At 47.7% G+C, this 27,301-nt stretch overlaps 1 protein-coding gene across 3 annotated transcripts in view; it reads right to left on the bottom strand.

Annotated features, from left to right (window-relative positions):
- The window catches only part of GRIK4 (glutamate ionotropic receptor kainate type subunit 4), a 212,423-nt gene that overhangs the window by 116,786 nt on the left and 68,336 nt on the right, over positions 1-27,301 (bottom strand). For all 3 annotated transcript variants that reach the window (XM_076358471.1, XM_076358473.1, XM_076358474.1), the window contains exon 2: positions 24,348-24,479. In XM_076358471.1, the coding sequence (XP_076214586.1) occupies positions 24,348-24,429 (82 nt within the window). In that variant the 5' untranslated portion in view covers positions 24,430-24,479. The remainder of the gene's footprint in view (positions 1-24,347; positions 24,480-27,301) is intronic.

Here is a 27,301-nt window from a genome sequence, read left to right as displayed (position 1 = left end):
ACACATCACTGCACAGCTATAGTGTCATGCTCCCGGCTCCCAGGGTTAATTGGCCCTTAGCATCTCTGGGGCCGCTTCCTCCTTTAATAGCCAATTAGACCTTATTAGCTACGTTGTCATTTACATCCAAGGCTCCCAGCAGCAGTCCAGAAGCTACAAATTCGCCTCAGCAGCCCTCCTCACAAGGCTGCGTGGCCTTTTACTTCACAAGCTGACCCTTCTGCTTAGCTTGTGGCGTCTTTGCTCCAGTTCACCTTCTGGCCAGCAGCTCACCAGTGTGCCGATGTGGGGACTCACCTGCAGGGAGCCCAGATAGAAGACCCAAGGAAGATCTGACCCATCAGGAAGAGATCAGTCTGTTCAGTGTGTCTTCCAAGGGGCCTCAGCAAAATGGCACGCGGATGTATTAAGCAGATCAACGTCTGCTCATAGCCATCTGCCAGAACGTGTTGACATACTGCAGCACGGATCAATAGGAAAAGAGCTAGACAACGGTGATTGATTTTACATGTGTAATGAAGTTGCAGAGTCTCTGATTCAGCTATTAGTAAATGTTCATTTTACTGACCTGAAGGGCAAGGGGACTAAGATGTTTTGTTCTTTCCTTTTAAAAAGCAAGCATCATTTGCTAGTGAGAGATGGCCTGGTTCCCTCCTCATTATCTCTCTGCTTCACCTTTCCCTCCTCTGCTTTGTCCAGCCACAGCTGAAACCCCCAGACAGCAGCTTGACCCATTTCACGCTGCCATCACAACACTGGTCGCACACACTCTCAAATCCACACGCTTCTCTGGCCATAGAAGGTTTCCTAATCCGCCCGCAGCAGATCTCCCTCTCTGGACCAGATGGACTTGCCTCCTTGCAGAAGCTGCTTCCCCCTGCCCTGCCTTTTGTTCCTTTAAACACATAGTAGTCATTCAGATCCACCTCATTTCAACGAGGCCAGAGAAAGACGCTATCCAGGATTTTTGCAGGAGTGATGAACAAAGTCTGCCACGTTTCCGCCTAGTTATCAAACTGGAAAGCTAGGAAAGGACTTGTGCCATCCTCTAGCCTCTTTGTGCTTCAAATGCACACCTCCTTACTATCCACAAACTTGTCCTAGAGTAGGCATCACCGACAGCTCCTCTGTTTAGGGTAACAATCCCACTGCGGAACTGGAAAGAGGTTTTCAAAGGAGACCGTACTGGGGAGGAAAGCTCCCTTCCTTGACTTCAGTGACCACACAACACAATGCTCAGCTAGCAGGTTTGTGAGCAGTGCTGCCAAGATTCACAATGTACAGTGATAAAGAAAATAACCGCCAACCCCTTTGGCCTGAATTTGGTCCATGCTTTCTCTGCAAAGCAATGAAGGCTCCAGCACTCAAACTGTGCTGCAAAAATGGACCCTTGTCACTGTGTTGTGTGGAGTGGAGCAGTCTTTTACCTTATACGAAGCATCACGGCAGCAAAAGGATTGGTACATGCAGTGCGATGAATTTATCCTGAGAAAGGTCCACATTAGCCAGCAGACAGGTGATACGATCCTCCTGAGCTCGTTAGAGGATGACTCCATCTATTGCATAAACTGCTTACTAACACATAGCAGAGCTACATACTTAGGGTAGGAGCTGATGAAGTCTTTGCAATTGGAAAATTAAAACAAGGTCCTTTTGATGGCAAGCCCAGGTCATCCTGGCTAATATTCCAAGGCTTTGCCATCAATGTTTGGGTTAGTAACTATTACTCAGATCACTCCTTTGGACTACAAGAGACAAGGCTTCATACTGTCTCCAGCAGCTATCAGGCATCCAAAATCTGGCTAGACACAAGTAGTAAGACACCAAAAAGACTCCAGAGAAAAGAAAAGCACATGCCTCCCACCACTAGCTAGGAAAGCTCCGACGTGTGCCTATCACAAAGTCTTATCTCCTGGGCCTTTGGCATCAGGATGCATGTGAAGCATCCACAAACAGGTAACAGCAGCTCCCCAGTACACCATGCATTGGTTCAAGCAATGTTTTCACAGAGCATGCTGGACGACCTTGCCTCAGCACTGTAGCTCTGCTGTGGTGGTCTCCTGTCCATGTCCCGCCCCAGCTGACCTCACACAGCACGTCATGTTGGTCAAGATCACAGCCTGAGGTCATGCAGCTTTAGGCAACGCCATCAGAAGACTTCTGGTTTGAAAAATAAGACTGAAGAAAAGATTTATGAGAGACTGAATTAGGAAAGGACTTGCAGTAAGGAAAGATTCAAAGGCATATCACGGATAAGATTAGGCCAGGATTTAAGTCCTCCTAATGGAGTCTCAGTGAGGTTGCACTCACAGCTCTATGTGTATATACAGAGAGATAAAGCAAGACACCCAAACAATACAACCAAAGATGTATAAAATAGAAGGGATCCAAGGGAGGCTAATAAAATGCTGGAAAGAATTATGTGTCAACATCTACATAGAGGTTGAAGGAACATAACATGCTTTTCCTAGAAAAGTGGCAACTAAAACTGACTCATGGAGAGGGTAGGAGAGATTGGGAGAGCAAGATAACTCCACAATAAAGTGCAAGAGAGAACCACTTAGAGATGAAGCAGATATTTAAGGATGGCATTAAAAAGAAGAAATAAACATGCAGCTACAGAAATGGGAGAAGGGTGTTTTGTTTCATATAAGAAAAAACAAACATAGTTTTAAACTAATCCCCCCACAAAACCAGGGAATAATTTCAGGCAGCAGTTTCCAGTGCTAGGCTTGTGCAAATACCTCCTCCAAAAGGCTTTGCGGATCAATTTGCAACAGCCCATGGGGCCCAGAGAAGTCGCTGTGGCTCTGTGGCCGATGACAGAGGTGCAGCGTGTGCTGGCTGAGCCTTGGTGGTATATGGCCTCTTCATTTCATCTGAACCATTAGATCCCAAGGAGTGTTGGGCCCTGCTTGCACCGAGACATACCCCAGCAGCATAGTCCCCTGGCAATTCCTGCTACCACTAGAGCAAACGGGCGCTTCTGGTTTTGTCAGCACACCTCAGTGTCTGGCTCCTGCAAGCAAGCAGCTGATGCCAGTCCTGCTCCTCCCGCAGGTCTCCTGTGCCTGCCTGCTCCGTTGCAGTTTATTTCACACATGGACACCCAGCACGGCTCACCGCTACCCTGCACACATCGCTGCATATCCTGGTCTTTTTCAGGCTGATGCACTCTCAGGGCTCTACTCCATTCACACACACTTGCCCTCCGGCATCCCCCCCTGGCTTGGAAGGCAATTTCATGCTCACATAGTGCTGTTTTCTGTCCTATGCGTGCATGCATACTGCAGGCTCCCATGCAATTACCATCAGATGCTTGGAGCGGCAATGGCTCAGCACACAGATACCGTCAACATTATCTGCACACAGCAAACTGCTCCCCCCTCCCACTTACTGCACCCAAACCTACCCCCATCCCCCGATACCTGCTGCTTGGCCCTTTGCACCTGCATTGATGCACCTGCATCTTTGACACAGACACAGTTCAGTGCCGCCACAAGTTTCCACTGCGTGCTGCTAACAGCCCAGCCGGATTTCAACACGTTTCAGTCTTGATGGACAGTACCCTAGACCGGGACTTGGGAGACGTAGGTGCTAATTTGAGAGCTTGCTACAGGCAATTCCTTTCATTTTCTCTGTGCCTTTGCTTCATATCTATATCATAAGAACAAATGTTACTGTCAAACCAAAAGTCCATCCAATAATTCCTACTAATAGCCTCCCAAGCCTTCAGCTACTCTCAGGTTAGGAAACTTCTGAAACTGATGTTGTTTATATATTTAATAACTCTTAAGTGCCTTTCTCTCCTCTGTGCTTGCCCAGTTTCCCCTTAAATCTATGAAAACTTTCTGTACTCACAACATCCTTTGAACTCAACATATCAATCACTTGTTGCACAAAGCCGACATACTGCTGTTTGTTCTGAACTTGGCTCCTATTGGCCTCATTCAGCGTCCTCTGTTTCTCCTACCAGGAGAGACACAGAGCAACTGATCCGCTCCACCCTCTCCATTCTGCTCATGATTTGCCTTCCTGTAAACTCTCCAGTACAGACATTGCCTCTTGCTATAAATAACACTGTACAGCAAAGGGCACTGAGGGTGCTCCATCTCAGCTGGAAATCCTGGGCATCATCACAAGCCAAACCAGCTGACCTGTCTGCACTTGTACAGCTGTCCCGTGCAGACACACGCTCCCTTTTACACCCAGGCTTACAGAGGGCTACTCCAGGCACAGCCTCCCTTCCACACCATGGCTGAATCCAGCCCTGCCCAAAATCTGCAGGCCCCATTAGAAGCTGATGAATTGTTTTCTGCTCTCATGCTTGACTCCGTATTGGGTTATCTATGCGGAAACGTAATTTGCTTGCTGATATCAAAATGCTGCCGCTCACCTGAGGGATTAACACCATGGCAAAATCATTAGAAACCTGATGGAGTACTGGAGGCCTTTTGAGTTTGCGGAAAATTCATTCTTCAGCCTAATGAATGTCTTTTTCCAAACACCTACAACAGCAACACCCCTGTTTCTCAGTTCCCACTAGAACAGCCAGAAATGCACACACATGTTTAAGGGCTCAGCTTACTCTTAGACCAGCTAAAGGGGCGAACAATGCCTGAGGCTCATGAGAAGCGTAGAGGTCCAGCAGCAATGCTGCACCACAGGGCTCCCATTTAAACACTGATGTGGCATGGGGAACAAATCCTACCACCGTGTCTTAACCCCACCTCCATGGGGAATGAGTCCCACCATTGCATCTCAACTCCACAGCCACGGGAAGCCCCCAGATAAGTAGCACCAGGTGCCGAGCCTTTCCTTGCCACTCTGCTTCCACGTCTTCCCCTTACTCATGCATCCAGTTTCCTCCAGGCACTCTTCACAAGAGACAAAACACTCCTCTTGTAACTCTCCCCACTGCTCCCTGCGAGTTGCTACTCCTGCATGACATGATGAACTGGCAATGAGTCACTGTCACTCCTGGGGAAGGGGGAGAAAAATCGACCTTCCTTTTGCTGATTCACTGCCAAAACCCCCACGTAATGCAAGCTGTCTGCTCCACGTTAAAGCCTCCTTCCACAGCATGCTGGAGAGGATTTTTCTATTGCCCTGCCACCAAGGTGACACGATCAAACATTTTTTCCAAACAGTGCTCTATGCGACACTGAAATTTGCATTTCAATTTGAATTCATTCTTATGGTTCAAATGAACTTCTGAAAGACCTCTTCGCGTGTGGTTAAGAAGCACTCTCTCGCTCTACTGATATACACACATAAATATTTTTAGCCTTGATCCCTACATTAGAGAAAAGTCACCTTTTAAAAAGAGCAGTTTTATTGCCAAGCAATATTAGCACAATGAAGAAAATCGCTCCTAATTTTTATAAATTACCTCATCATCTGCAACTAATTAGCTGGGAAATCGCTCTTTACCCTAGAGAGACTAGCTCCAAGCTACGCAGAACTCAAACATCTGTGATGGTCAAGGATTTCATGAGAAGCCTCCAGCTGGCTCCAGCACAGGTCCCACTGGCTGTCCCACCAGGTGAGAAGTTCTGCAACCCCAGCACCCCCAGCATCTCCACTGTGAGGAATAGTTGCGATGCAGATTAACTGGAAACTTTATTGAAATCCAAGCTAATCAAGCTGTTGCCACTCTCCATTCTCCTTACCCTTGCTCCTAGGCGCTTGTGCCTCTGTCTGTGCCGCTGTAAATGTGTCTATAAAAGTAAAATGAGCAAGCAGCCAACGGCTAAATGGCACTTAATCAGAAGAAAATGTATACCCTGGTGGATAGCAAACTGCTATTAAGTTGGGGGGGGAGACAGAAGAAAATAATAAGCTATAAATGGACAACCAAATAAATCTCCTGCCATACCAAGTGAGAGCACATCTGGTTAGATGCCACCTCCAATGAGTTGTGAGCAAAATATTTATTTGCCGCCAAGTACCTGGCAGCAGGAGTGGGAAGGGATTACAGCTTGGAGAGCAGTGCCACTTTCGCTGCCTCCCTGCCTGCCCTCGGAGGCAGCAGCACATCAGGTGCCTGCCCTCTTTGGCTGCAGCAAAATCCAATCTGAAAACATCCGACCTCCGAAGCCAGCAAGCTGGCAGGCCCCAGGCATCACTGACCAGGCTGTGATAGTGCCCACGGCTGGTGAGTCAGCTCCAGCTCACTCTCTCTGCTGCAAGGACACGGGCTCAAGCTTGAAAAGCCATCTCCTCTCCAACAGGAGAGCCCCTCAGCCTCCATCCCTACCCCAAGCCCTAAGAGGGTCAATAAGGCAGCAGACGATACACCAGAGACCCCAAAGCTATAAATACCGGAGGACTTGCATACCTCTGATCCTTGAGAGTGCCTTAATTTAATACAGAGCACTTCGGCATTAGGAGAAAATGTGATTTGGGACTTGGAAGTCCCTGAGGGAAGAGCTCCTCAGAGAGGGGCAACATTGCAAAGGGGATTATCACCATAATCATGAGATTAGTTGAATAATCCCAGCCTAAAAGGGAGTTTTTGTCATCTGTAAGATGCTCAGCACCCTCCAGCTTCCATGGAAATACAGTGCAAAGCAGGGTCAGATTGACTTTGAGGAACAATGTGGGGAAAGAGGAACACGATTCAGCAAACACTGTGCTTCACAGTCCCATCCAAATCCATCAGTGCGTTACTGCTCTGCTGAGTGAAGGCTGGTTTGCTCACCTGCCTCAGCTGGGGCTGGCCAGCTCCCGTCTCCCTACACTGGTGATAGAGCACATACGCATTGACTTTTTGTTCCCTCACAACACCACTCTGCTTCAGACCAAGGGATTTTGCTGTTGATTCCTCCTGTTACAGATTTAATGCAGTAATGGGGTTCAGGCCTCCTACAAATGACAAAAACAAGAAATCCAGTCCTACCGAATTAAAAGACAATGTGACAGGGAAAACAAAATAAAATAAACCTCCTCTGCTAGCCTGGCTCTTCTAAGGAAGTGCTTGCACAGTTGAATTGCACAAAGTAAACAAATAATTACTGGCTATTTTCTACTATAGGTCAGAAAGCAGATTAGCTAGCTGAGACTGAAATCTAAAGCACGTGTGTGTCATGCCCAGGCTTACAAGAATAAGGAAAAAAAGCCAGCCAGGAGCAGAACCCTGTACCACAACCGCAACTATCGGGCCCTGCTGCTCTCCGAGAGACAAACTCTTCTGTGCAACAAGAAATCCACTTAGTCTCACCATCCAGGCATTCATATCCCGGCTAGAAAAATACATAAAACCAATGCTAATATTTTTACATTTCCAGATTCTCAGCTTTTAACTGAATACATTCAGATTTACTACCTGGGGAAAGATTTTCTGAGAAGGGAAAGACAGAGTGTGGTATTTCTCCTGGAAACGGCTACATCTTACAGACAACCCAGATGTCTCAAAACCCAGGTATACACTTGGCTGAAGTCTGTTGCCAGAATCAGAAGGGAAAGAGAGGAGAGGTGCAAGAAAAAGTAATGCCTGCATTTAATTTCACTGTGGTTTCCATTTCTGCAACGGAAAGCAAAATTCACCCTCTCAAGGCCACTGCAAAACTGGGAAGGATGTTCCTGGTGGTTAGAAACTTCTGGTCAGGAAGCTAGTGACACTTTTCCCCATGGCACTGGAGAACCTGCTTAATTCAGCTCTAGTAGAGAGATCTATAAAACCAGCAGAGAAGCAATGATATTCCAAGTATCAAGAGCGAACTACCATGAACTATCATGTTTCACAGCAGAGCCTGCACTCTGGCAGCTCCCAGAAGAGCAGCGAGCTTTAGCCCTGAAAGGTTGCACTGACCTGTGCAAGTGGAGCAGGTGAGGATGCACATCCCCACAGCACGCACTCCTGTACGCAGATTGCTCTGCTCCCTCTTAAGAAGGCTGCAAAAAAGCGAGCAGACAGTAACCTGTTGCACAATTCCCCTGCAGGTGCTGGCTGTAGCTCGGGCAGCTCAGCACAGAGAGCCCGTTCTGCCTTTTCAAGCATGAATAATGCTGGATTGTTTCCAGATGGGGGAGGGGGGGGGCAAAGAATAGAGCTAGGACATTTAAAACAAAAGTGTACAGCTATATTCAGCAAATGACTGTTTTTCAGAAGGGCTTCGGGTGTTAGTCTCACAGATGCTCTTTCTTGCACTTCTTCTGGAGTTTTGCTGTGGGTTGTTTTTTTTTTTTTAATTTTATTTTTGTTCTCACTTCACCTTTCGTTAGAAAGCATCCAAGCTTCATGCTAGAGGTGGCTCGTTTCAGTAGCAGGAGAGGAAACTCTCAAAGCTGGTGCCCTTCTAAATCAAGCCACCAAATCTTTTCCAGGTTAATTGATTCCCTAAGCGTCAGGACACATCTTTCAAAAGCATGCTTAGTGGCACAAACTTCTGCTCAAAGACTCTCTGTGCTGTTAGCCAATGCCTGAAAATCTTCACATTTCCTTGCAATAAAATTGACAGTCCCAGGACAACAAACAGCCACCGACCCCTTGCCGTTTGCCATCCAAAAGGGCAGGAGCCAAGCAATGAGGAGGAGAAGCGAAGGCAGCAGAGGGACCACAACCAGCTCAAAACCATCTCTAGCAATGCACGGCTGCCCCCAATGGGGCATCCATTTACCGTGGAAAATGTCTTCCTCCTAAAAGGTCCCCGTCACAGTGCAGAGCTTGGGGGACTGAAAGCATCTGCCAAGAGACCTCTGTGCGAGGGGCTTACTGAGCCCTCCTTGCTGCTGCACTTTGCAGAAGCACTTAACTCTGATGCCAAAAAGCTCCTATGGACCACGAATGCTAGAACTAGCTGACATGACTGGCTCTTACTTGATAAACAGTGACTGCTCCTCCAGAGCAATTACAGACTATCAAGTAAATGAGACATGTTGGGGGGGGGGGGATGAAGAGCCTGTATTTACACAGGAGCCTGTAATGACTCCATCGGTGTGTCAGCTTCACATGCTTGACAAGACAGACGCAGGCAAGCTTTTGAGTCTCCTGCCTTCACTTCATTTCCTTTTCATAAAGCCAAGTACAGTGGCCACAGACTAATTTTTCTCTCTCTCTTTTTCTTCCTGGACTTACGTTGAGATGCCCTGATATCACTCAGCAGAGGATGAGGCTGGGGTTGCCTCCACGTCAATCTGTAAGTATCCCATACAGCACTGTGCAGCAGCAGAGCCTCAAACAACTATCAGGGTTAGCTACGCAGCTGAGGGGTGCGACACCTTCACGCTCATACCCCATGTCTTGTGTTATTTTTCTGAGCTGTTTATTCCTTCTCCCTCTAGCTATCTAGCAAAAAGCAAAACATCTGGCAGGAAGCTGTTCTAATTTTATTTTGTTTTTCACTGGTCTTTGTGCTTACAGTTTATAGCTCATTTCCTATCACCTGTGGAGAACTTGCAAAGTCCAGAGATGAAAGACAACCAGCCGTGCAGCTTACTGTATGTGCCAGCACGGAGGGGCAGAGAGGATGGCTCCAAGAGGAGGTGCTGCTCTCCCGGTGGCCATTCCTGCCCCAAATATGCAGCAATGAAGCATTCAGAGACAGAACTTCCCACAGATGCTCCCACATCAATCTGTGGGTTCTGTACACCATTTCCCATGGAAACGGCTGTGCCTCTGTCCTGCTCAGGGCAACTCATCATGCGCTGCAGGCACCACATATCCCCTTCTCCAAGCATGGCTGCATGTTCCTGACCTATGCACACCCAGTCTCTTCCATTCATTTCGTTGCCAGTGTCAACAATTTTACCAGCAGTATTTGCAGGGCTGTAGGGACTGAAAACACACAGAAATAGAAAACAGTAACCTAGAGACGGGGAAGGGAGGGAGTTCAAAGCGCTTTCCTGCTAAATGACAACCCAAGCTGCCTGCAAATAAAACTCTGGAGCTCATCAAGTAACTCTGACCACTGAGGGTGCTTAATAAAGATTACTTTTCTATAGCTCCACTTGCCTGAGGCATCATTTGTTCCTAATGAGATGCTCCATGGGATTTAAACACAAGAGAAGAACAGGCTTTTCAAACACAGCCATTACAATGAAAACAAGCTTTCTGCTCCAAAACCCAAGTGCTCAGACCCCTGTCCTACCCTGGTAATGCTCCTCAGCCATGCCAAGCTGGACAACCACAGTGCTTTCTTTCTGCCAGACCCGGTAGGCAGCTATCCCACAGCATTACCTCTTAAGACTGGTCATGCTGGGGACTTTGAGGCAAGCTCTGCTGAGATCTGCAGTGCTCGGGACACTGCTTGCTGCCTGGGCAAAGCCACCGCAGCCTCACCTGGCCCTAAAAGGCCAACACCAGTTTCTGCAGTGAAGCAGCACAACTGGGGCTGGTGAGGCACCTGGGGTGGCTATTGCATGGGATACCTAAGACTTTGCACAAGTACCATAAGATATTTCATTGCCAACTCAACCGTTCTTTTGCTTTGTCTTGTGTGATCGCTAAGATCATGGTATTTCTAACCATGCCTGGAATAATAAAGTACTGTACCAGGGCCCCCAATGAAAGAAGCATGCCAAAAAATTCTACATGCCACTGAAACGGATAGAAACACAACAGATAATAAATGCTAAACCTCTGCAACTGCCAAGCTATCTTCTGTGCAAGGGATGTGGAACAAAATGTTCTCAAGTGCCGAAGCCAAACAACAGAACGGACTTCTGCTCCTGGTCAAATAGGAAGATGTGCAGGGCAACTGAACACGAGCAGAAAACCACTCTGCAGGGTGAACGAAGGAGTACGATTAGGGGCATCCTGCCATGGTAAAATTAGATGCCTGCGAATCAGATCTGGTACAAGGTGGAGGCTATCAAAGGTGCTGTTGAACACCACGGCGTGCACACACGTGCATCTGTAAGCGCAAATTCTGTAAGATGCTGGCAACTACAAAACCCTCTAGCAGTGAGATGGCACAGCTTGATCCTATTGGATACAGGTTAGTGGGTTCTTCTTGCCAAGCAGAAGAACCACAAATCAGGGTTGGGAAGGGGGTGGAATCTGTAACAAAAGTGGAGATCCTCAGACAAACCCAAGCTGACACCACATTACAACTTTTCAGACTTCATTATCCCTTGGGCTTGGCAAGAAGATCACAGAAGTCTTAAGCTCACGTGGGATGAGCCTCAGGCTAGATCTCAGGCATTCATCCTGGCCTGCACCTCTACAATATGAAACCAGGAATAATTCCATAGGACACGGCACATGGAGACCAGCTGCAGTGAGTCTGCACTGTGCTGCAACACAGGATAGTGAAGAGCAATCCCCCCAGCAAGAGAAAAATATATGGGCAAACAGAGCCTCTTCCTTGTCTTCTTCCTGCTACCCCAGACCTAACTTCCCCCCGAGCACAAATTTAGCAGCACGAGATGCAAGGAACTTCCAGCATTTATAGAGATCAGATTGTCAGGACAGTCCCAGGAAAAGAGGGAAAAATAGAAGATGGGAAGACTCTGGCAGGCAATGGCTCAGCTCTGCCTGCTAGCCAGTTTTATTAGCTCTCCTGACAACCACAACAAGGGCTACCAAAGATGTAATATTTACAGAAGACAGTCTGCTTTGAACGGATAGGAGCATAACCCAGTTATGCTGGTTACCCACAGACTCATACAGGGGCTGGAGTTTGATCCTGGATCTCCCACATACATTCTGAGACTCCTAACCCACCAATGACTTTGGAGTTGATTTATCTCTCAAAACTGTCTTGAAAACAGCTTGAAAATTCTTGAATTTTCCAAGTACAGAACATAAGATATTCTGAAACCTCAGAGTTACACGACTAAGAGGACCTCATCCCTCCTTGTGCATTAGCCTTTTGTACCTTACATTCAGAACCTCCCCTCTAAGCCATGTGCTCCTCCTGCATACCGTAAGCTCCCAGGTTCAGGCACCGGCTCCAGCAGCCAAGAGCAGAGCCCTACAGTGCTGAAAGATGACTGCTCAGCACTAAGATCACGTTCTTCCCTCCACAATTTTAGAAGCATCTGGAGCAGTTATGCTTTCGTGACTATCACTAAAAAGAGATGGGTCAGAAACACATGTGAGATGACAAGTGACATCTGCATTAAGACAGGTGGCCAACTAAAGTTAACTAAGAGTAGCCTGGTCACTCTTCTGCAATAGATCTGCTCTTGCAGAAGCAGATAATCAGTGTCCATTAATAATTACTAGACTCTCTCTCTCTGCAATGAAATTGCAGCTCTCAAGATTTCCAGCACTCTCTCTTTCCCTCCTAAATACAGCAAGAGTTCGTTCCCTTGCAGCACTCCTTTCCAATGCTCAAGGAGAGGTCTGACTACATTTACCCCAGGAAGCATGAAGTGCTGCATGGCCCTGCGCTAGAAATGCTCCCCAGGGACACATAGTATCCAGAACAGATATCGCCTAACCAGAAGAAGTGGCCTCCTATTCTGCCAGCAAAAGAGAAGAACTACCCAAGAAGCTTGAACAAAGATCAAACCACTTACCGAGCAGCAAACAAGATCCTCATGAAAGTACAAAGCACTCATGGGCAAACTATTACCTCCCCTTTACTCTTGTGGCTCCATTCTGGAGGATGACGGCACAGCCAGTCCTTCCCCTTCATCACTTGCATGTACCCCTGTAGGCTAAGTTTTTCCTCCAGGAATCCCTGCAGCAGATTAAAACTCAGTTTATTAAATAAGGCAGTACTCTAACAAGGTAATCCACAGATAATTTCACTCATTTAAACCCTATTTCATCTCAACCAAGTAGACGTATTTCCATTTAACAATCTTAATTCTTTTAGCACTTTCCAGCTCCCAAATTGGCTTCGACAGCAGAATTGACATTCAGCCATCATTTTCACATAAAGTTCCATTTAGTGTCTCCAAACCCCTACAGTGTCTGGAGGTGCAAGAGGAATTCATTAGCGGTGTCTTTGGGAAAATGAGCCATCCCTCCCTGCAGCCTTCTTACATTCACAGTCCTCATTTGGCAGGGGTCGAGTCAGAGCTGGCAAACGCCGGGCTAAGCTGCTCCTCCACTGCAGATCCTCCCTGTTGGTCCCCTCTAACTCCATGCTCAAGTCCCACCTCTGTGCTGACACACGAGCATCTGCTTTCTTTGCTTCTCTGCCTGCTGAGCTTAGCATTTCACTTTTATCTATGGGCCACAGAGCTAAAACCTTGCAGCCTTTACCCTGCTTGCTTACTCACATGCTCTCTCCCTCATTCCCCCCAGCCCTACGAGCACCAGATCTGCACATCCCTCCCCGCAGGGAGGTCTCTGCCAGCCCCGAGAGTCCTGTGGTCCATGCCCTGCTACTGCTCCAGGTTACCACTCTCAGGCATAACTGGCCATGGTTATGAGCACCCGGTCTTCCCCATTTCAGGAGCTCTCCTCCAGCCGGGATCTTCACCTTCTGCTTCTCAGGCATCCTGCACTCGTTTCCTCTCCAGAGATAACACCCCAAAGAAGGGCTCTGGGGAACGATGCTACCCTAACATGATGTCATCCCCTTGGATGGCTTTCCCAGCAACAAACAAAAAGCAGGCTGAGGGCACCCATTTGTCCTGCCTGCTCACAGCTATTTTAGGCATGGATTGTGCCCTGGGTGTTGCCCTCTTCTCTCCCACATGCACACTGCTTCCTTCTCCCGCCCATCAGCACAGCCTACAGCTCTGTGCTTTTCATAGCAGATATCCTACAGAAAAGCAAAACTCATTCGTTCAAGTTCTTCCATCCTTCCCTTTTTCCTCAGCATTTTTTCAGCAATCTCAGCCAGTAGCTTCAATCTCATCACAGTGAGGTCTTCGTGAGGGAGAAGAAAAGCAAGAGGAGCACAAAGCCAGGAGCAAGGCTTTGCAAGGAAGGGCAGGACCTACTCCTCACAGAGGTGTAGGGCCCAGCACACAGGGAGCCAGGATCTGCCTCACCTGCTTTGTCAGCAGGTTGTTCTCTACTTCTGGGGTTGGGACTTCTTCAAATGCTATAGGTTCAAAACACCTGGATATCAAGAGCTAGAGCTTCTGAATCCAAGCCAGGACAATTTGGGCTTTTAGCTTTACAGGGGTGTGTTTATCTTAAAATGAGCCACAAGCAATTAGCTGCAGAGGGGCACTTGAGATAAGTGCCCTTTCAGGTCAAAAACACCTTTTCTGGGAAGGTTGCCCAACCGCCCTGCAGTGCCCAATGCTAGCAAGAGGGGACCTAGAAGCTAACACCTCACTGAGCTGAACGCTGCACACATTGCATCCAGGAGAGCTGGCCCCTGAGTTTGCAGTCCACCCATCTACAGAGCAAGGACAAGTGAACTTGCCAAGAGTTACACAGCAGGAGAAGGAGGAGTAAACCTCTGAGCACAAGGCATATCGCTTCAAACAGAAAGAAACCCTACCTTACACTCACAGTAGGAGGATCTCAGCTCTGCTCCAACAGACTGTTACAAGCTGGAGTTGCCTTGCTGTCTTCCTCCTCCCATCTGCCATCCTCCAGCTTGCCTTCTCAGAAAGGTTATAATAGCTCACAGGTAGTGACTTTGGCTTTATCTCAACTCACCTTTAGAAACTTGGGCCACCACCTTAATCTGCAAGGCTATCCTCCACCTCACTTCCTGAAAACGACCTTCAAATCACGTCATAGTCACTACAGATACGCATCTCCCTAAAAGCAAGCAACCATGCTCTTCAGCCATGTATCCACAGGTGCCCCATCCTCAGTAGTCATCCTTATAACTGCTCCCTGCCCTCCCACACCAGCAGCTGCTGCCTGGATGGAGGGCTTGCTTCCCCTGCGTGCTTATTCAAATTTTGTAACTCAACCCAGCTCCTGTCCACACCAAAAAAAAAATCTCCTGCTCAATTCAGGTGGTTCTTTAAATGCAAGTTAATTGGCCCGTGGGGAGGAACAAATTTGAAGCTCAAAGTATTGCTGGTGCTGGCACTAAGTTTTCAGGTGCTCTGAGCTGCCAAGACAGCTGCTCTCTATCAAGTGAGCACTGCTTTGCAGTGTGATGGCACTCACTCCAGCAAGGGTCTGCTAAGGATATTTAATTCAGGCTTATTCTGCAGTGAAGTCAAGCGCACCACAGTGTGTGAGAAATCCATCCTTCCTCAACTGTCCACATGGATAGCCAAGGGCGAGGGGCTGGGCAGCAGTAATCTGTAATGCAGCCTAATGCACAAGCCTATCTCATGCCGCACTGGAGCTTTCTGCAGAAATTCCAGCTTTGCTGAGTTTGGCTCAGAGTTGGAATTAATTTTGGCAGCTGTTTAGGCAGGGAACCAAGCATCTTTCATTCATGTAATTGACTTTTTTATTCGTGTGTGTGTATATATATATATATATGAAAAAATAATGTAAGAAATGACAGAGTAGCTCTTGCTGTGACTAGCCTTCACTCTATGAAACAAAAAGATCTGTATTAAAAATGGCTCAGCGGCTAAATATACGAAGTGCTGCCCAGGGGCAGTAACAGTATTTAGATATAAAACAGGCTATATGGCTCTCAGATCCTGATCCTTGGCTCAGGGAGAATCTTCAACGTTCAGGAACAAAAGTAAAAAATCAGACCTCTGAAGCAAAACTCTGTACACGCACCTATCCGTGTCTGCTCTCTGTCGCTCCCCCTGCGATTGCACAGGACTGTGCCTGTAAGAGATATATATATACACACGACCTTTTCAGTGACCAGCCCCTCTCTCCCTGGCTCCTCTCCTTAAAGCACATTTTCCTCTTCCTGCTGAATTAGCACTTACTTTGAACCCGGCCACCTTCCAGATCTACAAAGCAGTACAGCACGGAGCAGCAGGTGGCTGCTGGGCCCAGACACACCACAGCTTTACCCGTGCTGGTGAGCAAATAACTTTCATTAAACAAGCAAATGAAAAAATAGAGCTCTATGCTGATTTGCCACTTGAGCAACATGGCTCTTTTCCATAACTACCAGCTGAATTTCCCATCCAGATGCTCTGCACACAGAGATCTATACCTATATAATATGTATGTGGATATATAATGAATCAAAACAAAGCTTAAGGCCTCTTGGGATGTACAATGTACTCTGCCTCTCAGACATTAATGAGCGGGAACAGATCAGTAAAAATAACTCTGCCACAGAGGTGCAAAACACATAAAGAGATGGTCTGTCTTGCTGAATCCACACCTCTCCTCACTCCATGCCCTGTAGCATTGATCCAAGATATAAATCTGCCGATTATTTATTATTCATACTATTATACTGCTGGATTCCTTAGCCGTAGACCAGGAGCTCATTATGTTTTATGTGGCAAAACCGCAGCCTGGAGAGAGACACACCCCTCCCACACCGATCTCCCAGGCGAGGCAAGGGGCACTGCCTGTCCCGGGGCGCGGGCGAGCAGGGCAGCCTCGCGGGCACTGGGCTGCCTGGGACGTGCCACGGACACCTTTCTCCTGCAGAGCCATCAACAGCAGGCCAGGTCACCCCACTTTGCACCAAGTCCCTCTTTCTTCCATGAAGGCTCCCTGGAGCATGCCCATGGCTCAGTCCATTTTAAGCCAAATGCATTCAACCCTGATTACATGCAATTCATGTAGAAACAAACCTCTGCGGTGGAGGAAACCATCAGTCTCTCCCCTCTTTGGTATCCAGTCTTCAGTCAGTATGCCAAATAGGCCCCTCACTGTTTAAAATCAAAGCACAAGGAAGCAGGGATTGCAGGACTTCTACATCCCTCAAGTACTGAACAAGTACTTGCTTGTAGCTCAACCCGATTTCCACTCGCTTTCTCCCAGGGCTCCTCGCTCGGAAGCGCTCGCTTTCCTCCCGCAGTTTTCGCTTGCACTTCGATGGTGCTAATGAGCCTCCTGCCTCTGCAGGCAGGGAAGCCGCCCAAGCACATCCCCAGGAAAACTCACATTCGCAGAGCCCGTGGGAACAGTGTGCAAAACCCTGCCAGCACATGGTGACCACCCAGCGACCACGTTCTCCTCAGATACCAACCTCAGCACATGTGCAGGGAGCACACACTCTGCCCTAGTGCCCAACATCAAAAGCATTCAAGAAAAATGCTTTTCACCTGATCAGTTCAGAGAAGAAGGGGTTAGATAAGAGACCGCAGCAGCCACCAGCAGCATGCAGCCCCTCTTTGAATAGCTTCAGTTGCCTTTTCCTGGAAAACAAGGCTCCTTTTACCCTGGAAGTAGCCTCCATGGATAAGTTGCCTTTACAAGACCACTCAGGACAGGGAAGGTATGGCTAGGAGATGGGGCACTGTTAGCCACTCTTCCTAGCACTGTAACACAGCAGTACCTGGGGAGAACTGCAAAGAATCAAAGGGCAAGTCTACACAAGGAATTGCTGAAAGGGCCTGGCATCTATACCAGTGGCTTTTTTTAAAAATAAAGATTTATGCACATAACTCGGAAAACATAAATAAAATATCACTCTCCTAGAAGAGTAACGAAAACAAAACGAAATGTGAAAGCCTTTTAAAATAGTTAACAAATGAATATTGTATTTTTCTCTACTTCTCACTACTCTTCAGCAGCAAATGACAAATAACTATGAATCTACTTCACCTTAATGAACTTAACTGGGCCTTTTTAATATCGGAGGAATATTTAATATTGGGGGAAATTAAACATTTACAATGTTTCAGCCAGACAAATTTACTAAGTTATGCATCAACAAAGATGTGGATACCTCTCCTCCTCCTCCTACTCCACAGTTCTCTATTTCTTTAGACTCTCAGATTCTAGGAAAGTCCTGAATGAAATGTGAAAGCCTTTTAAAAAAGAATAAGATAAAATCAATATAGGCCAAACCCTACATACAAGTGTTCAAATGAGCCCAGCAAGGCATGAATCGAGCAGGGGATGGAACTGAAGCTCAGGCACCCAGTAGTACTGCCCAGCTCCAAGGGCTGGGTGTGCTGGTGGGCCGCATCCCAGGGCAGGTCTCCAGGAGATGGGCAACTACCGCGTGGACTTGAGGGGAGCCATGGGGAACCCCTGGGAAAGCCTCTAGCTTGGGTTCCTAGGGACTAGGACCCCAACGTACACATGGAAAGCATCTACCCACATTTAACGTCAACTTAGCTGCAGCCCACACCTGCTCCTGCCACCGCAGCCTGGGGACAGCCCTCCGTTCGTGCCTTATTTCTCCAGATGCAACTTGGCAAACATTTTGCAAACAGTTAACTCCTCCACCGTCCCTCATGCCCAGAAGGTACCCCTCGACCTGACCCCCAGAGCAGCTACACCCTCCTCCCACCCCACTCCTCAATCCAGGCTGGTATTAACACAGTCCAAACACGACGGGACTTGAAAGCATATGTCCAACGAGCACTGCTGCCCTCCAGGCATGTGGGTACAGCCTCGGGCTCTGGGGCCCCACAGCTAGCAATGGTGACCAGTGCAGAAGGATTACTTTTAATCCTTTAAAAACAGTTAGGTCCATGCACAGAGAAGCCAGCTAATCACGCGTGTCTTGGCGACCTGCTTTGTTTCCAGCCCAGCTCTTCCCCTCCAGTCTGCTGCCTTCTGGTGAGGAGTTATTAGCTGTGCCCCCTCCTGCACAGGCAGTACCTAATGCCTCTGCTCACACTGCTGGTGGGACAGCTGGCCAGAGAGAAAGTCACCTAACCCCTGCCAGAAGCTTTGTTTTCTTAAACACTAATCATAATTACAAGCGGAAAGGTTTTCCAGCAACAGCACCACCATGTGAGACTCAAAGATTGTTTCTCTGCTTCAAGCTGATCGCAGCAGCCTTGCTGGGTTCAAAGCCAGGGTAAGGCTATTTCTCTGCTAGGGACTAGCAAATTGGTGGACAGCAGTTTACTGCAGTTGCATTGGTATCATCCACAAAGGCCTTGGATATGCCAGAAAGCAGCACTGCATAAGGAAAGGAGTTTGTGCTTTGTCTGTGTTAAACACGCTCCTCTGCCTCCGCGCAGGTGAGAGCAGTGGAGTTTCAAGCCGTGTCAGCAAGCTGCCAACAGGATACGGGGGTACTGGGGCTGGCACAAGCCAACCTGCCACAAAGCCACAGCTCTCCCCGCCTGCCATAAAGGGCACAATCGTGTTTCTCCCCATCTCGGACTGCCCCCCTGGGAGGAAGCATTTGTACCTGCCCACGGGGGCTGACATCGACATTTTTCTCTTACAGCATCCAGGGGACTGACTGCACCTTCATCAGTGGCACTATCATCCTTTAAAATGGTAATGTTAAATAACGTGCTGCCTTGTGGGATCTTCTCTGCAGTGCCTTTAGGAGAATCATGTATATCCTCTGGGAGTTGGGGAAGCTGAACTAAATGGTCCACAGTTCTGTTCATCGCCATTATCGTTCATTTCTGCCTTACACATTTTCGATGCTCAGTGCTTCTTCCTTGCTTCAGCCCTCCAGCTCAGACACACCAATGTACAAACTGCACTGGACAGGGCAGAAGCACACCGTGCAGCTACGGGGCCTTTAGCTCACTACACAAGCGGCTTAGTATCATAAGCACCTCGGGAGGGTAATTACACAGGGATGCAAGGCCACACAAATGACGCTCTGCTACACAGGTCTGTGACAGGGTGATAGGTAGGAAATAGAGGGGCACTATACAATCGCAGCGATGCAGAAAAAGCTGGATGCATGTCTCCAATCTGCCTCTTCCCACCTACTTCAGCACGCACAGCTAAATACCAGTGCTTTCCCACAACTCCACATGCTCTGGGGCATCCCAAGAACATTTTCTTGACATTATAGTTCCACGATCAGAGTAGATGTAGGAGGTTCACAGCCCTTTAAGTATTCCAGATTTTTGGAAACATGCCTAGAAACAAGGACAAATGTCCCAGGCTGGTACTTCTAGTCACACCTCACCGTCAGTTTGGATTCGTGGAGACTTTGACCACACATTGCATCTCTGGTGGATGAAACCCTACCACAAGCACTGGGACAGCAGTGCAGATTGCTTCAACTATCAGCTGAGCAAGTGGTAGATGCATCTTCACTGGGTATGGGGTAGAAGAATGCTAGGTTTCCCAAAAAAAAAAAAAAAAGAAGAAGAAGAAATTTACCCTAAATGCTAGAGCTGCATCTTGCCTTTTGTATAAAGTTTGCAAAGTTGGGAGGTAGAGGGAGGGAAGGGATTTGGACAGACAGAGGCAATTACAGAAAAGAGCCCTTTAAAGAGCTGCAGGGCTGAAGGAGGCCTTGCAAGGAGTTTGTCAGTAGATCGTATGTCAGTGCTACTGAGCCTACTGCTAGTCAGGGCAATGCCGTGTATAAACTACAACTTTGGCTTGTATATGAATTTTAAATGAGCTGTTAGTACACCCAATGAATCTAGCAAGAGAATACCAATTTAGGGCTCTGACGGTCTGCTCTATAAGACCAAGTAAATAACTCAGTAAATAACTCAAGTAAATTTCCTGACACTTTATTGAGCATGAGTGAACAAAGAAAAAACAAAACCAGAATTACTTCTACAGCCGGTATATACCGCAGGAAACCAGAGCTAGGGGAGATGCTGGCCCACAGCGCACTGCACCAGCCATCCTCCTTGCCTGCCACTGGGGTGGGCAGGAGCGAGCTGATGTCTTTCGTGCTTTTGGTGCGGTTGGATGCAAGACAGCATGTGCAAGGACACATGTTGGGCAAGCACCAACTATTGGGTTTTGCTCCCAGGACATTTTGGTAGGACATACATTGGCTCTTTCAAGGGCTACAGGATGCCTCGAGGCAATTCCTTACATACCTCCTGGAGCTCTTGAAAACTTCCAAGAACATGCCCATTCCTGCCTGCTTCTTCATACCCTGATCACAATTAACTTTTGAGCATCTAGGGAGATAATACCTCACCAAGGCAGACCAGGTGAGCTGACTGATAAACAAAACACTCTTAGTAAAAAGACACTATTTTGGATAAAGCATGTGTGTCTGTTTTTCCCCCACAAAAGACTCCAGAACAATGTGAACTAGGAGACTTTCTCCAGAACGGGATCAGAAGGGAATACACAGAGCTTAAGGCCGAAGAAAAAGGCTGAAAAAAAGGTTTGCACCAATGTTTTTTCCTGTGTATCCAGGAGAGAAACGGAGCATACGATAGGCTACAGATTGTTCCTGTGCATGCCAAAGTCACAGGGAAGGTCACCCTATAGCCTATATTCTGCTCTTTTTTTTTTTTTTTGCATAGATGATGCTTCTAAAGCTCACTGCAATGCAACACTCATTGTTGGTCTCGTCCAGGCTAGCAAAACTTCCTGTCGCTATGTGCTCAAAGATTAAGCAATCTGCTGCCTACAAACTCCACTGAGAAATATCAGGGCCAAGATCCACCCGAAAACCCCAAGAATGCAGCAGCAGGGAAACTCAGTGCTTAGTTTAAAAGCCAAGCCAAGCGCCCCTGACTCAGCACCACCATGCCTCCTTCTACCCTGGGAGCCAAGTGCAGCAGTCAATATTCTCTTCTAGCAACTTGGTGAAAAAACCAGACATGGCATTGCCTATGTTCACCTCACATTACTAACCATATAACTGTGCATTTGAGCGGTCCATTACCAGATGGCTTTCAGAATTATTTTAAATGTTAGCTTGCATTTTCTTTGAATATTTAAATGTTCATGCTGGTCTGTTTTCCTTTTCTATGCAGTGCATTGATTTATGTTGCTAGATGCCGTATCTCCCTGCCTTGCCAAAAGCATGCATTTGGGAATGATTTCAGGGCTGCTAGTAATATTTTTTCTCTCCTTTTATTTTGTACTTTATTTTTATTAACTTTTTTGCCGAATATATTGTTAAAATAAAACTGTTTCTTGAAGAAACAAAACCAAAACCCCAAATCCCTCCTCAGCTCTTTGCCCATCTGCTTCAGACACCATTTTCAGAGAAGTTAGCTCTGTGGCCATGAGCAAAGCAAAAGCAGGAGATATGTACTGACATACCTGCCTGAGCTTCCCCTCCTGCAGTAAGTTCTTGCTTTAGGCTCATGTGTGGGAATCAGCCGGGTCCAAGGTCAGGACTGCTGGTGTCCCATTCTCAAGAGGCAGGAGGTGACTGGAGACACCTGTGACTTGACTGCAGGGTCTCTGGCCACTCTTATGTTTAACACCGTCTGGCACAGAATCCACAGCCTCCAGTGCCTTTTAGAAGGATCGGCAAAGTTCCTTCCCATTCCCTCAACAGCGTTACTCCTCCTTTGAAATCTTGACTTCTACATTGCCTTTGCAACATCCTAATACAAGTTCTTCGCTCCTAGGAGGATTCAACAGACAGATTTCCACTGCCTTGCCCTGTGCAGGCTAAGGAAATCCAGCATTTCCATCCTGGACTAGGCAGTGGTGGTGTAAGTTTTAAGAGCAACTGTGTCTGGAGCAACTCCATTATTTTTGCAAAGGAAAGTCAAAAGCAAAGAATTCCTAAATGCATGAGGATTTTAAAACTGGAGAGATGGGTCCAAGAGAGCATGACCTCAGTGCGAGACAGTTGAAAACCACTGGCGGAGCAGTCTCTGGGATGGAGACCAAAGCACCGGCAGACCGTTGCTGGGTAACTCTGCACAGCAGCCTAACCACCAGCACTGCAGCCCTCAGCCTCTGCAGGTACACAACGCTAAGGAGGAGAGGCTTACCTTTAACCAGCATGCGCTCAGCTATTCACCACCATGCGTCTCTGCTAAGCGCAGAGGCATACAATTTTGTACCTGTACGAGGCAGTGGGACCGGGACATGTGAACCATGCCTGTGTTCAAGTGCGTGAGTAATTTCTGTTATGGATATGCCTTCAAGCCTCAGCAGTGTGTCAAGATCTCCTTCACCCAGCAGTGGATACCAGGCAGAGAAGACAAAACTAGTATTTGGACAGATGGAGGGAGACAGATTTTCTATCACCACCGCAGTTGCTCATGTGTCCCCTGAACATACAGACACCCTGGCTTCTTCTTGCCTGCCCTCAGGGGTCAGCACTGACGTGGCCTCACAGCAGCCACCATCAACTCCATTTAGGGAGCCCCTGAGCATGCACCAAGCTGAGACCCGGAACGCAGCAGCTAATCCCGCCTGGTGGTTGCCCCCGGTGCAGTGCAGCACAGATTTTCATTTCCAGTCCTCAGCCAGGAACACAGAAGCACAGTCCCATCCCTCTCAGACACCTTCCTATTTCGCTCTGGGTTGCACTGTGGAGGTGGACAACCACGCCAGTTCCCAGACTGGTTTGCAGCCCAGTGCTGCTACGTGCGCTGCTGGGGGAGCTCCCCTTCCCCTCACACTCTCAAGCACCCACAGTACTTTCCCCACAGAAGGAGATGGCTGGGGCACGAGGCGTAATGAAGGACCTTTCACCTTCAGTATCCTGGTAATATACTGTCCATCCCCATCCCCATCTGCTGGCTCAAGTGGAGGATCTGCCAATCAACATGAAATGCAGTCTGCGGAGCTGAGACTATGCAGCATGAGTGCTCCACGTGAATCACAGATGCTGGGGATATAAAACACCCAGCCACACTTCCCAGACTCCTGCCAGCACAGACCCTCCCTTGCTATATTTCTGAGCTGTTCCATGCTCCACTAGCAGAGGGGAGAAGTAATTTTACTTCAGGTGTCACCTGTGAAAGTTGCAAACGGGGACAGGAATAGATTAGCTTCTTATCTGCAACAAATAGTTAATAAAACCAGCTAGTAGCTCCAGAGAGAGCAGTCAGGTAAAGCAGTTTCCTTTCTAAACAACAGAGCAAAGTGTCAATACTATGAAGCAAGTTTCATTACAAGGTTCCTGGATGCATTTCTTTTCCCTAATCCGCACAGGCAGCAAGCGAAGACGACAGTGCCTCTTCCTGAACACTTTTTAATAAAGCCCAAAGGAGACCAAACGCATAGAACCGTCTGACAAATAGAGCATTTTGGAGTTAATGTTCTTGTGGCACCACTTAACTAGGTTCAGTTTGGGCTCAAACACTCCTTGGCTCATCGATGTGGGGACAAACAAATTTGTGACAAAACACTACTTCATTTTGTTAGATCTTAGGAGAGCATCAAGGGGGGTAGGGCATAGCGGGGGAGCAAGTTTCATTCCTCTGTGCCTCTTTGAGGAGTGGCTTTCACTTCAAATTTATACAGAGAGAGATTCCCATCAGGTAACATTACCACCATAAAAATCAATGCAAAAACGTACGCTCAATATGAACTGCATTTCATTTACAAGATGAAGGAGCCAACATTTCCAAAATGCAGGTGGGACACTGTCGCTTAGCAAGTGCCTCAGCCCTACCCAAACGGGGAGCACACCACCAACGCAGGGAGCCCAGCCACCACAGGCAAGGCTTGGCTTCCCCTGCCCGAGCACGTCTACACAGAGTGGCCCAAACAATGAGTGGAAGGATGGTTAAATCCAGAGCAGAGCAAGCTTTGTACTCACCGATCCTCAGGGAATGGGGGCTGGCAGTGATCTTCATTAGCCACAGCAGAAGGAGCACCAGAGGCGCCAAGACACGGGGCATCTTCTATAAATCCTCATGGAGCCCTTTGGTGGTCTGGGCATGACATAACTCTGCAGAGAGAGAACACACGGCACCGTGAGCACCTCGGCTCTCAAACCAGCGACTCAGCAGGATGACACTGCTTCGAGCTTGCCAAGCACTTGGGACAAAGAGTCTATTTACCAAAGGAGGAGGAGGAGGAAGCTATTTACAGACTATGAATTATTCAGGAATTGGAGTCAAACTGGGCAAAGAGCTTCTAACAAAAAATGGAAAAGAAACACAAGGAAAAGTTGAAATATTTCATCTTGGCATTTTTAGCATTTCCACAAAAACAAGTGGAAATCAATAGAGTCACATCTCTAATTTTTCTCCCTCCCCCCCCCGCTTTTATTCAAAGCAGCCTGAAAATTAAAATATAATGCTGACTTCTGTTTTTAGGATAGGACAAAACATTTTCATACCAAAACATAATTTGAGGGATGGGAGTCAGAGACAGAGAGTCACTTTGGCCACCAAACTAGAAACCAATTCTTTGTACTGCTCCAGCCTCAATGACGGTCACCGCCACCTTCCCTCCCTTTCATGCGCAAGAGGATTCAGGACAAGACCAAGAGCAGGACCATTTTCTTTCTCCTCTTACAAGGTAACACCACCCCAACACACAGAGGTCTAATTTTCAAAGTCAAAACACTGTCAAAATGAAGAGCAGTAGGTGGAGAATCCACAAACCTATCATTAGTACAGATATTGGACCTGGTTGTCCCACAGCAGACTCCCGCAGCACCGTTAAACAAATTTTTAACAAATACCATTTTAAACAGCTACATAGAGGGTAGATTTTACTTTATAGGAGAAATGGTTGTCCCTCAATTTGATAAAATTATCTCCACAGGCAGCAATGTCCTTAAATGCTGACTTTGAGTTTTTCATCTGTTACCTTATCTCTCCCTTCTCCAATTTTCTGGCAAACATTCTCACACTATTCCATTTGTCTAATTCTTGGGCCAAATATTGAAGTCCTGACACAGGCAAAGTCTTTAATCTGCCTTTGAAGATACCAGGAGTTTTGTTCAAGAAAGACGTAGCTTTTTACTTGCAATTTTTTAATTCATCTATTTTTAGATTACGTGTAGACTTCCTCCATCTCATCTCAGCACTCCCCAGATGGGCTATCCCCTTTTTACAGTCAGGGAAGGGAGGCAGAAGAAATACTGAGACGTGGCCATAGAAACGAAGGCAATACAGGGGCTGAGCAGGGAGCCCCTGCACATCTCCACTCCCTGGGGCTTGATCTCTTTCTGGATCCCGTCTCTCTTGGGAAGCTCCCACCAGCAGCCCTGCCTTCTGAGTCCCGATTCTCTCAGTTTTGAGAAAATTGAGGGACCCCATGCCTAAATGTCAGTTGGACATTTGAAGAGCATCCTGATTTCAGAAGTTGTGTGCTCAACACATTTTTAAAAAGCAGAAGCTGCCAAAAACCACCTCGAAATCATTAGCCACCTCTGAGAAGGGCAATGGCAATTTTTTTCTTTTTTTTAGTGGGAGTTACGGAGTAATACCTAGGGAGGAAAACCCCTAAAAGGTTAAGCGCATGGTAAATTGGTTACTTAGAAGCATTGGCAGCAGCAGAGACAGGCTGTGGAGCAATGTATCATTTGAAGCAGTTATTTCAAAACTTTCCAAGTGATTGACAAAACAGCAGGATCACATCAGATTAACTCACACCGGTATTACAGCCCAGGCTGTGGAACCGGCACTTGCAGCACTGAAGTTGCACGCAGGCACACACACATCCCTTCTCAAACCTTCCCTGCAGAGCCAGAGAAGGAGCCGGGGGGACCACAAGAGGAGCTTGAGGTCTGCACCCCCGAGGAGCTGCATCACGCTCAGGATCAGCTCCAAAGCCGCTCCCCAAGACTCACAGTCTTGTTTTCCTCCTTTAGGTCCCATTTCTTGCACCGCTACCCTAGGCGTGCTTTCAGTGCAAAAAACGTCCTGAGCAGCTCTTGCCAGCCGGTGGCAATTAACAACTACGTCTTGACTAGCAAAGCATCTGATATAGGACCTCAGATGTGTTTTGCCTTCTTTCTCCTCCACTGCCCCCTCCTGCCTGGCCAAGGCAGTCTAGAAGAGGCTACTAGAGCCATCGGAGGGAGAGAGGCAGAGAAAGGCTCCAAACGCATCTTGAGACACGACTGAGAAAACCGGCAATTGCTCGTCCCTGCTGTTTCCCCACCACGGCCCCACTGCAGTCTGCCAGCCGCTGACATGTCGCCTCTTTGCTCAAAAGAGCAACTCATCAAAAGGTGTTTGTACCAGAAACTAGCAGAAACCTTCGGTGCTTTGCACCGCACTGTTATCTTTAGCAGCGTGCCCGCACACCCCAGCCCGCTCCCCCTCCTTGCCCCTTCCCTGGGCAGACCCTTCCCTTTGCACCGCAGCTGCCCGCGGCACTCGCCAGGAAGGCGTAGGGATCGACAGCACGTGGGGTATGGCTTGGCCCGAGGGAAAGGTGGGGCAAACACTTGGACTCGTCAGCGTTTCTCACACAAGATGAGAAGGAATAAGAGAAGCAACCAGAGCCAGGCCTGAGAATATGTCAGAAGATGTGTTTCCCTGCCACAGTGCTGAGCTCGTTCCTCTGGTACGAGAGATGAGAGATGTCATCTCTCAGTGAGAGATGACAGCCTTTGGCTACGCTCCCACTACCCTCTCCTCCTCCGCCAGCGTGCACTTCTCCATAACATTGGCCGCATCCATCTAATATCATCTGGCAAGGAGTTTTAAAATCATGTCTTTGCGCAGATAAATACAACGATCCCACCTGCAGCAAACACTTTGTATCTGCATCTAAAAGGCAGCGACTGTGAGGGAAAAGCAGGGCAGCAGC

Source organism: Aptenodytes patagonicus, chromosome 23, assembly GCF_965638725.1.
Source record: "Aptenodytes patagonicus chromosome 23, bAptPat1.pri.cur, whole genome shotgun sequence".
NCBI classification, from domain to species: Eukaryota; Metazoa; Chordata; class Aves; order Sphenisciformes; family Spheniscidae; genus Aptenodytes; species Aptenodytes patagonicus.
This window is presented reverse-complemented; position numbering and strand designations above follow the sequence as displayed.